The sequence below is a fragment of the Oncorhynchus keta genome, chromosome 21, assembly GCF_023373465.1.
Source record: "Oncorhynchus keta strain PuntledgeMale-10-30-2019 chromosome 21, Oket_V2, whole genome shotgun sequence".
NCBI lineage: Eukaryota > Metazoa > Chordata > Actinopteri > Salmoniformes > Salmonidae > Oncorhynchus > Oncorhynchus keta.
In genome coordinates, this window is record NC_068441.1 from 47,453,011 (window position 1) to 47,465,868 (window position 12,858).

General features: G+C 43.6%; 1 protein-coding gene across 3 annotated transcripts in view; it reads right to left on the reverse strand.

Annotated features, from left to right (window-relative positions):
* The window catches only part of LOC118399726 (integrin alpha-7), a 92,124-nt gene that overhangs the window by 13,655 nt on the left and 65,611 nt on the right, over nt 1-12,858 (reverse strand). For all 3 annotated transcript variants that reach the window (XM_052474058.1, XM_052474057.1, XM_052474059.1), the window contains exons 19-21: nt 10,764-10,877; nt 7,574-7,672; nt 6,815-6,940 (exon numbers count right to left, since the gene is read on the reverse strand). In XM_052474058.1, coding sequence (XP_052330018.1) covers nt 6,815-6,940; nt 7,574-7,672; nt 10,764-10,877 — 339 coding nt within the window. The remainder of the gene's footprint in view (nt 1-6,814; nt 6,941-7,573; nt 7,673-10,763; nt 10,878-12,858) is intronic.

The window sequence follows — 12,858 nt, forward strand, 5'->3', positions numbered from 1 at the left end:
AGATGGACTAGAGAAGAGAGAGGAGAGATGGACTAGAGAAGAGAGGAGAGATGGACTAGAGAAGAGAGATGGACTAGAGAAGATAGAGGGACTAGAGAAGAGAGGAGAGACGGACTAGAGAAGAGAGGAGAGATGGACTAGAGAAGAGAGGATAGATGGACTAGAGAAGAGAGGAGATATGGACTAGAGAAGAGAGAGTAGAGATGGACTAGAGAAGAGAGAAGAGATGGACTATAGAAGAGAGGAGAGATGGACTAGAGAAGAGAGATGGACTAGAGAAGAGAGGATAGATGGACTAGAGAAGAGAGGAGAGACAGACTAGAGAAGAGAGGAGAGATGGACTAGAGAAGAGAGGAGAGATGGACTGGAGAAGAGAGGAGAGATGGACTAGAGAAGAGAAGAGAGGAGAGATGGACTAGAGAAGAGAGGAGAGATGGACTAGAGAAGAGAAGAGAGGAGAGATCGACTAGAGAAGAGAAGAGAGGAGAGATGGACTAGAGAAGAGAAGAGAGGAGATATGGACTAGAGAAGAGAAGAGAGGAGATATGGACTAGAGACGAGAGGAGATATGGACTAGAGAAGAGAAGAGAGGAGAGATGGACTAGAGAAGAGAGAGAAGGAGAGATGGACTAGAGGAGAAAGGAGAGATAGACTAGAGAAGAGAGGAGATATGGACTAGAGAAGAGAGAGAAGGAGAGATGGACTAGAGAAGAGAGGAGAGATGGACTAGAGAAGAGAGAGAAGGAGAGATGGACTAGAGAAGAGAGAGAAGGAGAGATGGACTAGAGAAGAGAGAGAAGGAGAGATGGACTAGAGAAGAGAGGAGATATGGACTAGAGAAGAGAGAGAAGGAGAGATGGACTAGAGGAGGAGAGGAGAGATGGACTAGAGAAGAGAGATGGACTAGAGAAGAGAGAGGAGAGATGGACTAGAGAAAAGAGGAGAGATGGACTAGAGATGAGAGGAGAGATGGACTAGAGAAGAGAGATGGACTAGAGAAGAGAGGAGATATGGACTAGAGAAGAGAGGAGAGATGGACTAGAGAAGAGAAGAGGAGAGATGGACTAGAGAAGAGAGGAGATATGGACTAGAGAAGAGAAGAGAGGAGAGATGGACTAGAGAAGAGAAGAGAGGAGAGATGGACTAGAGAAGAGAAGAGAGATGGACTAGAGAAGAGAAGAGAGGAGAGATGGACTAGAGAAGAGAAGAGAGATGGACTAGAGAAGAGAGGAGAGGAGAGATGGACTAGAGAAGAGAAGAGAGATGGACTAGAGAAGAGAGGAGATATGGACTAGAGAAGAGAGAGGAGAGATGGACTAGAGAAGAGAGGAGAGATGGACTAGAGAAGAGAGGAGAGATGGACTAGAGAAGAGAGGAGAGATGGACTAGAGAAGAGAGGAGAGATGGACTAGAGAAGAGAGGAGAGATGGACTAGAGAAGAGAGGAGATATGGACTAGAGAAGAGAGAGGAGAGATGGACTAGAGAAGAGAGGAGAGATGGACTAGAGAAGAGAGGAGAGATGGACTAGAGAAGAGAAGAGATGTGGACTAGAGAAGAGAGAGAAGGAGAGATGGACTAGAGGAGAGAGGAGAGATGGACTAGAGAAGAGAGGAGAGATGGACTAAAGAAGAGAGGAGAGATCGAGTAGAGAAGAGAGGAGAGATGGACTAGAGAAGAGAGAAAATGAGAGATGGACTAGAGAAGAGAGAGAAGGAGAGATGGACTAGAGAAGAGAGAGAAGGAGAGATAGACTATAGAACAGAGGAGAGGAGAGATGGACTAGAGAAGAGAGGAGAGGAGAGATGGACTAGAGAAGAGAGGAGATATGGACTAGAGAAGAGAGATGGACTAGAGAAGAGAGGAGAGATGGACTAGAGAAGAGAAGAGAGGAGAGATGGACTAGAGAAGAGAGAGAAGGAGAGATGGACTAGAGGAGGAGAGGAGAGATGGACTAGAGAAGAGAGGAGATATGGACTAGAGAAGAGAGAGAAGGAGAGATGGACTAGAGAAGAGAGGAGAGATGGACTAGAGAAGAGAGAGAAGGAGAGATGGACTAGAGGAGGAGAGGAGAGATGGACTAGAGAAGAGAGGAGATATGGACTAGAGAAGAGAGAGAAGGAGAGATGGACTAGAGAAGAGAGGAGATATGGACTAGAGAAGAGAGAGAAGGAGATATGGACTAGAGAAGAGAGGAGAGATGGACTAGAGAAGAGAGGAGATATGGACTAGAGAAGAGAGAGAAGGAGATATGGACTAGAGAAGAGAGGAGATATGGACTAGAGAAGAGAGAGAAGGAGATATGGACTAGAGAAGAGAGGAGATATGGACTAGACTTTTTTACATCTGAAATAGCTGAATCAACTAATCTGAAGGGGTGTCCACATACTTGTGTATTTCTATATGTACTGTATGTAGGTACAGTAATTAATGTACCATAGGTACAGGAGAGTCATATGATATGTGTTGTATCTTCTACGGTATGCAGACCAGCAGAGCCAGCACCAGGATAATAGAGATATGTAGGAACAGTAATAGAGGTGCTTATTGTGTGTTATACTAGGTGTTGGTACCTTCCAGAGGATGCAGACCAGCAGAGACAGCACCAGGATAATAGAGATATGTAGGAACAGTAATAGAGGTGCTTATTGTGTGTTATACTAGGTGTTGGTACCTTCCAGAGGATGCAGACCAGCAGAGACAGCACCAGGATAATAGAGATATGTAGGAACAGTAATAGAGGTGCTTATTGTGTGTTATACTAGGTGTTGGTACCTTCCAGAGGATGCAGACCAGCAGAGACAGCACCAGGATAATAGAGATATGTAGGAACAGTAATAGAGGTGCTTATTGTGTGTTATACTAGGTGTTGGTACCTTCCAGAGGATGCAGACCAGCAGAGACAGCACCAGGATAATAGAGATATGTAGGAACAGTAATAGAGGTGCTTATTGTGTGTTATACTAGGTGTTGGTACCTTCCAGAGGATGCAGACCAGCAGAGACAGCACCAGGATAATAGAGATATGTAGGAACAGTAATAGAGGTGCTTATTGTGTGTTATACTAGGTGTTGGTACCTTCCAGAGGATGCAGACCAGCAGAGACAGCACCAGGATAATAGAGATATGTAGGAACAGTAATAGAGGTGCTTATTGTGTGTTATACTAGGTGTTGGTACCTTCCAGAGGATGCAGACCAGCAGAGACAGCACCAGGATAATAGAGATATGTAGGAACAGTAATAGAGGTGCTTATTGTGTGTTATACTAGGTGTTGGTACCTTCCAGAGGATGCAGACCAGCAGAGACAGCACCAGGATAATAGAGATATGTAGGAACAGTAATAGAGGTGCTTATTGTGTGTTATACTAGGTGTTGGTACCTTCCAGAGGATGCAGACCAGCAGAGACAGCACCAGGATAATAGAGATATGTAGGAACAGTAATAGAGGTGCTTATTGTGTGTTATACTAGGTGTTGGTACCTTCCAGAGGATGCAGACCAGCAGAGCCAGCACCAGGATAATAGAGATATGTAGGAACAGTAATAGAGGTGCTTATTGTGTGTTATACTAGGTGTTGGTACCTTCCAGAGGATGCAGACCAGCAGAGACAGCACCAGGATAATAGAGATATGTAGGAACAGTAATAGAGGTGCTTATTGTGTGTTATACTAGGTGTTGGTACCTTCCAGAGGATGCAGACCAGCAGAGCCAGCACCAGGATAATAGAGATATGTAGGAACAGTAATAGAGGTGCTTATTGTGTGTTATACTAGGTGTTGGTACCTTCCAGAGGATGCAGACCAGCAGAGACAGCACCAGGATAATAGAGATATGTAGGAACAGTAATAGAGGTGCTTATTGTGTGTTATACTAGGTGTTGGTACCTTCCAGAGGATGCAGACCAGCAGAGACAGCACCAGGATAATAGAGATATGTAGGAACAGTAATAGAGGTGCTTATTGTGTGTTATACTAGGTGTTGGTACCTTCCAGAGGATGCAGACCAGCAGAGCCAGCACCAGGATAATAGAGATATGTAGGAACAGTAATAGAGGTGCTTATTGTGTGTTATACTAGGTGTTGGTACCTTCCAGAGGATGCAGACCAGCAGAGACAGCACCAGGATAATAGAGATATCTAGGAACAGTAATAGAGGTGCTTATTGTGTGTTATACTAGGTGTTGGTACCTTCCAGAGGATGCAGACCAGCAGAGACAGCACCAGGATAATAGAGATATGTAGGAACAGTAATAGAGGTGCTTATTGTGTGTTATACTAGGTGTTGGTACCTTCCAGAGGATGCAGACCAGCAGAGACAGCACCAGGATAATAGAGATATCTAGGAACAGTAATAGAGGTGCTTATTGTGTGTTATACTAGGTGTTGGTACCTTCCAGAGGATGCAGACCAGCAGAGACAGCACCAGGATAATAGAGATATGTAGGAACAGTAATAGAGGTGCTTATTGTGTGTTATACTAGGTGTTGGTACCTTCCAGAGGATGCAGACCAGCAGAGACAGCACCAGGATAATAGAGATATGTAGGAACAGTAATAGAGGTGCTTATTGTGTGTTATACTAGGTGTTGGTACCTTCCAGAGGATGCAGACCAGCAGAGCCAGCACCAGGATAATAGAGATATGTAGGAACAGTAATAGAGGTGCTTATTGTGTGTTATACTAGGTGTTGGTACCTTCCAGAGGATGCAGACCAGCAGAGACAGCACCAGGATAATAGAGATATGTAGGAACAGTAATAGAGGTGCTTATTGTGTGTTATACTAGGTGTTGGTACCTTCCAGAGGATGCAGACCAGCAGAGACAGCACCAGGATAATAGAGATATGTAGGAACAGTAATAGAGGTGCTTATTGTGTGTTATACTAGGTGTTGGTACCTTCCAGAGGATGCAGACCAGCAGAGACAGCACCAGGATAATAGAGATATGTAGGAACAGTAATAGAGGTGCTTATTGTGTGTTATACTAGGTGTTGGTACCTTCCAGAGGATGCAGACCAGCAGAGACAGCACCAGGATAATAGAGATATGTAGGAACAGTAATAGAGGTGCTTATTGTGTGTTATACTAGGTGTTGGTACCTTCCAGAGGATGCAGACCAGCAGAGACAGCACCAGGATAATAGAGATATGTAGGAACAGTAATAGAGGTGCTTATTGTGTGTTATACTAGGTGTTGGTACCTTCCAGAGGATGCAGACCAGCAGAGACAGCACCAGGATAATAGAGATATGTAGGAACAGTAATAGAGGTGCTTATTGTGTGTTATACTAGGTGTTGGTACCTTCCAGAGGATGCAGACCAGCAGAGACAGCACCAGGATAATAGAGATATGTAGGAACAGTAATAGAGGTGCTTATTGTGTGTTATACTAGGTGTTGGTACCTTCCAGAGGATGCAGACCAGCAGAGCCAGCACCAGGATAATAGAGATATGTAGGAACAGTAATAGAGGTGCTTATTGTGTGTTATACTAGGTGTTGGTACCTTCCAGAGGATGCAGACCAGCAGAGACAGCACCAGGATAATAGAGATATGTAGGAACAGTAATAGAGGTGCTTATTGTGTGTTATACTAGGTGTTGGTACCTTCCAGAGGATGCAGACCAGCAGAGACAGCACCAGGATAATAGAGATATGTAGGAACAGTAATAGAGGTGCTTATTGTGTGTTATACTAGGTGTTGGTACCTTCCAGAGGATGCAGACCAGCAGAGCCAGCACCAGGATAATAGAGATATGTAGGAACAGTAATAGAGGTGCTTATTGTGTGTTATACTAGGTGTTGGTACCTTCCAGAGGATGCAGACCAGCAGAGACAGCACCAGGATAATAGAGATATGTAGGAACAGTAATAGAGGTGCTTATTGTGTGTTATACTAGGTGTTGGTACCTTCCAGAGGATGCAGACCAGCAGAGACAGCACCAGGATAATAGAGATATGTAGGAACAGTAATAGAGGTGCTTAATTGTGTGTTATACTAGGTGTTGGTACCTTCCAGAGGATGCAGACCAGCAGAGACAGCACCAGGATAATAGAGATATCTAGGAACAGTAATAGAGGTGCTTATTGTGTGTTATACTAGGTGTTGGTACCTTCCAGAGGATGCAGACCAGCAGAGACAGCACCAGGATAATAGAGATATGTAGGAACAGTAATAGAGGTGCTTATTGTGTGTTATACTAGGTGTTGGTACCTTCCAGAGGATGCAGACCAGCAGAGACAGCACCAGGATAATAGAGATATGTAGGAACAGTAATAGAGGTGCTTATTGTGTGTTATACTAGGTGTTGGTACCTTCCAGAGGATGCAGACCAGCAGAGCCAGCACCAGGATAATAGAGATATGTAGGAACAGTAATAGAGGTGCTTATTGTGTGTTATACTAGGTGTTGGTACCTTCCAGAGGATGCAGACCAGCAGAGACAGCACCAGGATAATAGAGATATGTAGGAACAGTAATAGAGGTGCTTATTGTGTGTTATACTAGGTGTTGGTACCTTCCAGAGGATGCAGACCAGCAGAGACAGCACCAGGATAATAGAGATATGTAGGAACAGTAATAGAGGTGCTTATTGTGTGTTATACTAGGTGTTGGTACCTTCCAGAGGATGCAGACCAGCAGAGACAGCACCAGGATAATAGAGATATGTAGGAACAGTAATAGAGGTGCTTATTGTGTGTTATACTAGGTGTTGGTACCTTCCAGAGGATGCAGACCAGCAGAGACAGCACCAGGATAATAGAGATATGTAGGAACAGTAATAGAGGTGCTTATTGTGTGTTATACTAGGTGTTGGTACCTTCCAGAGGATGCAGACCAGCAGAGACAGCACCAGGATACCAGCCAGGATGGCTATGAGAATCCACCACCAGGGGATCCAGTACTGGGCAGTCAGACCAACCTCTGGGTAAATCATCACTGGGATCTACAGGGGAAACACAGTCATATAAAGTAATGAGTGTTTTATTGTGAAGTGTCTTGTCTTTACTGTGTATGTGTCACTAGTAGTTAGAACACAGTCTTTTCCTGGTCAGGTCATGTGATCAGGAAAAACTCATGGCTCTAGTTGTTCATTGTAATAGTTAAGAGTGTGTGTGTCACTCAGTGTGTGTGTGTCTAAGTGTGTGTATGTGTCTCTGTGTGTGTCTCTCAGTTTGATTGCATGTGTGTCTCTCAATGTGTGTGTGTCTTTCAGTGTGTGTGTGTGTGTGTGTGTGTGTGTGTGTGTGTGTGTGTGTGTGTGTGTGTGTGTGTGTGTGTGTGTGTGTGTGTGTGTGTGTGTGTGTGTGTGTGTGTGTGTATGTCTCTCAGTGTGTGTGTGTGTGTGTGTGTGTGTGTGTGTGTGTGTGTGTGTGTGTGTGTGTGTGTGTGTGTGTGTGTGTGTGTGTGTGTGTGTGTGTGTGTGTGTGTGTGTGTGTGTTGTGTGTGTGTGTTTCTCAGTGTGTGTGTGTGTGTGTGTGTGTGTGTGTGTGTGTGTGTGTGTGTGTGTGTGTGTGTGTGTGTGTGTGTGTGTGTGTGTGTGTGTGTGTGTGTGTGTGTGTGTGTGTGTGTGTGTGACCTGTGCAGCAGCATCCCTCAGCACCAGGTGTTTGATGCTGGACTTGACTGTGATGTTGGCTCTAACCAGCAGCTCCAGAGCACTGACTGATGGGAACTCCTAAGAGAGATGAAAAGAGAGGGATGGAAAAGAGAAGAGGAGAGAGGAAAAGAGGAGGAGAGAGAGAGAGACATAAAAAAGAGAAGAGAGAGAGAGAGAGAGAGAGAGAGAGAGACATGAAAAAGGAAAAAGAGGAGAAGAAAGAGAGAGAGAGGGAGGGGGGAGAAGAAAAGATAGAGAAGATTAACACTAGTCATTTACTAGGTGAAGGAGATTAGCGTGGCTCTGACCAGTAGCTCCAGAACCTGGTCTGAAGGAAACTCCTGACAGCAAGAGATCACATCAATACATGATGTATCCATCAAAGGTTACAGAAATCCCTTTTAACATCAATAGTTGTCTTGGCATATCGTGCTTTATAGCAGGCCAGCCTAGACCCCAAAGAGCAAGCAGAAGCAGAGAAGACTTCCACAACAAAGACATTTACTAAGGAGAGGACATTACACTGGCCAAACATGATCAATGACATTATCAACCATATATTTACATGAGATGGTCTATAATAGTTTAGCCTGGCAAGAGACCGAGATCACTGTGTGATGTAGCCAACTCCTATGAGTCATTCCTCATTGTTTCATTTACAATGAATGACGAGGAACACGGATAATGACGGCTTATGATGATTTATACATTGTCATAACAAAACACAAAGTGTCCCTCGTGTTGCCTTGTTACAGTTACAGTATGCTCTCACTCCTTCATCATACCCTTTCACAGTTACTGTTTCAGCAATACAAATGCTACTATTTAACATACACTTTGCATTGAGTTGGTAATTCGGGAAAACGTGCCAAGCAGAGACATGAAAAGTTGGAGCTGTGACAGAGTAATGGCCACAGTGTTCCGAGGTGTTGTTGTTGTTGAGGGGTAGTGTTGTTGTTGAGGGGTAGTGTTGTTGAGGGGTTGTGTTGTTGTTGAGGGGTAGTGTTGTTGAGGGGTAGTGTTGTTGAGGGGTAGTGTTGTTGAGGGGTAGTGTTGTTGAGGGGTAGTGTTGTTTGAGGGGTAGTGTTGTTGAGGGTAGTGTTGTTGAGGGGTAGTGTTGTTTGAGGGGTAGTGTTGTTGAGGGGCAGTGCTGTTGAGGGGCAGTGTTGTTGTTGAGGGGCAGTGTTGTTTGAGGGGCAGTGTTGTTGAGGGGGGGTAGTGTTGTTTGAGGGGTAGTGTTGTTGAGGGGTAGTGTTGTTGAGGGGCAGTGTTGTTGTTGAGGGGTAGTGTTGTTGTTGAGGGGTAGTGTTGTTGAGGGCAGTGTTGTTGAGGGGTAGTGTTGTTTGAGGGGTAGTGTTGTTGAGGGCAGTGTTGTTGAGGGGGCAGTGTTGTTTGAGGGGTAGTGTTGTTTAGGGCAGTGTTGTTGAGGGGCAGTGTTGTTGAGGGGCAGTGCTGTTGAGGGCAGTGTTGTTTGAGGGGCAGTTGTTGAGGGGCAGTGTTGTTTGAGGGCAGGGTAGTGTTGTTGAGGGGTAGTGTTGTTGAGGGGTAGTGTTGTTGTTGTGGGGTAGTGTTGTTGTTGAGGGGCAGTGTTGTTGAGGGGTAGTGTTGTTGTTGAGGGATAGTGTTGTTGAGGGGTAGTGTTGTTTGAGGGGTAGTGTTGTTGAGGGGTAGTGTTGTTGTTGAGGTAGTGTTGTTGAGGGGTAGTGTTGTTGAGGGTAGTGTTGTTGTTGAGGTAGTGTTGTTTGAGGGGTAGTGTTGTTGAGGGGTAGTGTTGTTGAGGGGTAGTGTTGTTGTTGAGGGATAGTGTTGTTGAGGGGTAGTGTTGTTGAGGGGTAGTGTTGTTTGAGGGGTAGTGTTGTTTGAGGGGTAGTGTTGTTTGAGGGGTAGTGTTGTTGAGGGGTAGTGTTGTTGTTGAGGGGTAGTGTTGTTGAGGGGTAGTGTTGTTGAGGGTAGTCTTGTTGAGGGGTAGTGTTGTTGAGGGGTAGTCTTGTTGAGGGGTAGTCTTGTTGAGGGGTAGTCTTGTTTGAGGGATAGTGTTGTTGAGGGGTAGTGTTGTTGAGGGGTAGTGTTGTTGAGGGGTAGTGTTGTTGAGGGGTAGTGTTGTTGAGGGGTAGTGTTGTTTGAGGGGTAGTGTTGTTGAGAGGTAGTGTTGTTGAGGGGTAGTGTTGTTGAGGGGTAGTGTTGTTGAGGGGTAGTGTTGTTTGAGGGGTAGTGTTGTTGAGGGGTAGTGTTGTTGAGGGGTAGTGTTGTTGAGGGGTAGTGTTGTTTGAGGGGTAGTGTTGTTGAGGGGTAGTGTTGTTGAGGGGTAGTGTTATGTTTGTTCTTTGATGAATGCTGAAACCAGATGCTTCATCTAGCAAAGTACATCACTTGTGTAGCCATACCACCACAAGTTCTGCATAGTGCATTGCATTATGGGCACAGTAGTCTAAGTTTTTAAAAAACACAATACAATACATGAGTGCAGGTTTTATCTATCTATAAACTACAAGCCAAAAAAAAAGGCACTTGTTTTTTCCTACTAGCACTGACTTTGATGATAATTTGTAAGTCGCTCTGGATAAGAGCGTCTGCTAAATGACTTAAATGTAAAAATGTAAATGTAAATACTTTTTGGAGGGAAAATGTACTTGCTATGATTGGGATATGTCGTCTCAGCTAGCTATGTTGAAATGAATACACTACTACTGTAAGTCGCTCTGGATAACAGTGTCTGCTAAATTACTAGAATAGAAATGTAATGTGATGTTTCCTACTGTGTTATTGACTTGTTAATTGTTTACTCCATGTGTAACTCTGTGTTGTCTACTCACACTGCTATGCTTTATCTTGGCCAGGTCACAGTTCCAAATGAGAACTTGTTCTCAACTAGCCTTCCTGGTTAAATAAAGGTGAAATAAAAAATAAAAAATAAATAAAAATGTGTTTGTTTGTTTTACCTTCAGGAAGGTGCTGTTACAACACGTGTTGTGTGGGGTGAATTGCATCGTGGGAACAGTAGTCTTTGTTATTACCACATAATAATATAATGTGATAGGTGATGTGGTGTTTTACCTTCAGGGAGGTGCTTTTACACCACGCGTTGTGTGGGGTGAATTGCATCGTGGGAACAGTAGTCTTTGTTATTACCACATAATAACATAATGTGATAGGTGATGTGGTGTTTTACCTCCAGAAAGGTGCTGTTCCAAAGGCGTCCCTGGATCTTGAGGACAGCAGAGTCAGCGAAGCTGTGGAGAGGACACTGGAACAGCACACAGCGCGCTGAACCCAGCAGACAGTCCTACACAGAGTGTTGGGAAGACCATCGATGAGAATAGCAGAGTTGCTATTCAATCAAACTCACAGTATGGATGCGTTGAGGTACAGGGCTCTAAGGGCATGTTTGTAACATGTGAGCTATGGGATGTTTTCTATAGTGCTGGCCTGATTACAACCAGTGTTGTGGAGTAGTGAACTACATTTAGTTAAACCAGTAATTTAACTACATTTTACAGTAGCTTGATGGTAGTTGAACTAAATTCAACTCTCGGTAGTGTTTCCGGTAGTTAAACACTTTTTTAGCCATGTAGCGGTGTAGCTAATTACTGTTACTACACACTACTGTTTTACCATGTAGCGGTGTAGTTAACTACTGTTACTACACACTACTGTTTTACCATGTAGCGGTGTAGTTAACTACTGTTACTACACACTACTGTTTTACCATGTAGCGGTGTAGTTAACTACTGTTACTACACACTACTGTTTTACCATGTAGCGGTGTAGTTAACTACTGTTACTACACACTACTGTTTTACCATGTAGCGGTGTAGTTAACTACTGTTACTACACACTACTGTTTTACCATGTAGCGGTGTAGTTAACTACTGTTACTACACACTACTGTTTTACCATGTAGCGGTGTAGTTAACTACTGTTACTACACACTACTGTTTTACCATGTAGCGGTGTAGTTAACTACTGTTACTACACACTACTGTTTTACCATGTAGCGGTGTAGTTAACTACTGGAACTACACACTACTGTTTTACCATGTAGCGGTGTAGTTAACTACTGTCACTACACACTACTGTTTTACCATGTAGCGGTGTAGTTAACTACTGTCACTACACACTACTGTTTTACCATGTAGCGGTGTAGTTAACTACTGTTACTACACACTACTGTTTTACCATGTAGCGGTGTAGTTAACTACTGTTACTACACACTACTGTTTTACCATGTAGCGGTGTAGTTAACTACTGTTACTACACACTACTGTTTTACCATGTAGCGGTGTAGTTAACTACTGTTACTACACACTACTGTTTTACCATGTAGCGGTGTAGTTAACTACTGTTACTACACACTACTGTTTTACCATGTAGCGGTGTAGTTAACTACTGTCACTACACACTACTGTTTTACCATGTAGCGGTGTAGTTAACTACTGTTACTACACACTACTGTTTTACCATGTAGCGGTGTAGTTAACTACTGTTACTACACACTACTGTTTTACCATGTAGCGGTGTAGTTAACTACTGTTACTACACACTACTGTTTTACCATGTAGCGGTGTAGTTAACTACTGTTACTACACACTACTGTTTTACCATGTAGCGGTGTAGTTAACTACTGTTACTACACACTACTGTTTTACCATGTAGCGGTGTAGTTAACTACTGTTACTACACACTACTGTTTTACCATGTAGCGGTGTAGTTAAATACTGTTACTACACACTACTGTTTTACCATGTAGCGGTGTAGTTAACTACTGTTACTACACACTACTGTTTTACCATGTAGCGGTGTAGTTAACTACTGTTACTACACACTACTGTTTTACCATGTAGCGGTGTAGTTAACTACTGTTACTACACACTACTGTTTTACCATGTAGCGGTGTAGTTAAATACTGTTACTACACACTACTGTTTTACCATGTAGCGGTGTAGTTAACTACTGTTACTACACACTACTGTTTTACCATGTAGCGGTGTAGTTAAATACTGTTACTACACACTACTGTTTTACCATGTAGCGGTGTAGTTAACTACTGTTACTACACACTACTGTTTTACCATGTAGCGGTGTAGTTAACTACTGTTACTACACACTACTGTTTTACCATGTAGCGGTGTAGTTAACTACTGTTACTACACACTACTGTTTTACCATGTAGCGGTGTAGTTAACTACTGTTACTACACACTACTGTTTTACCATGTTTTACCATAGCGGTGTAGTTAACTACTGTTACTACACACTACTGTTTTA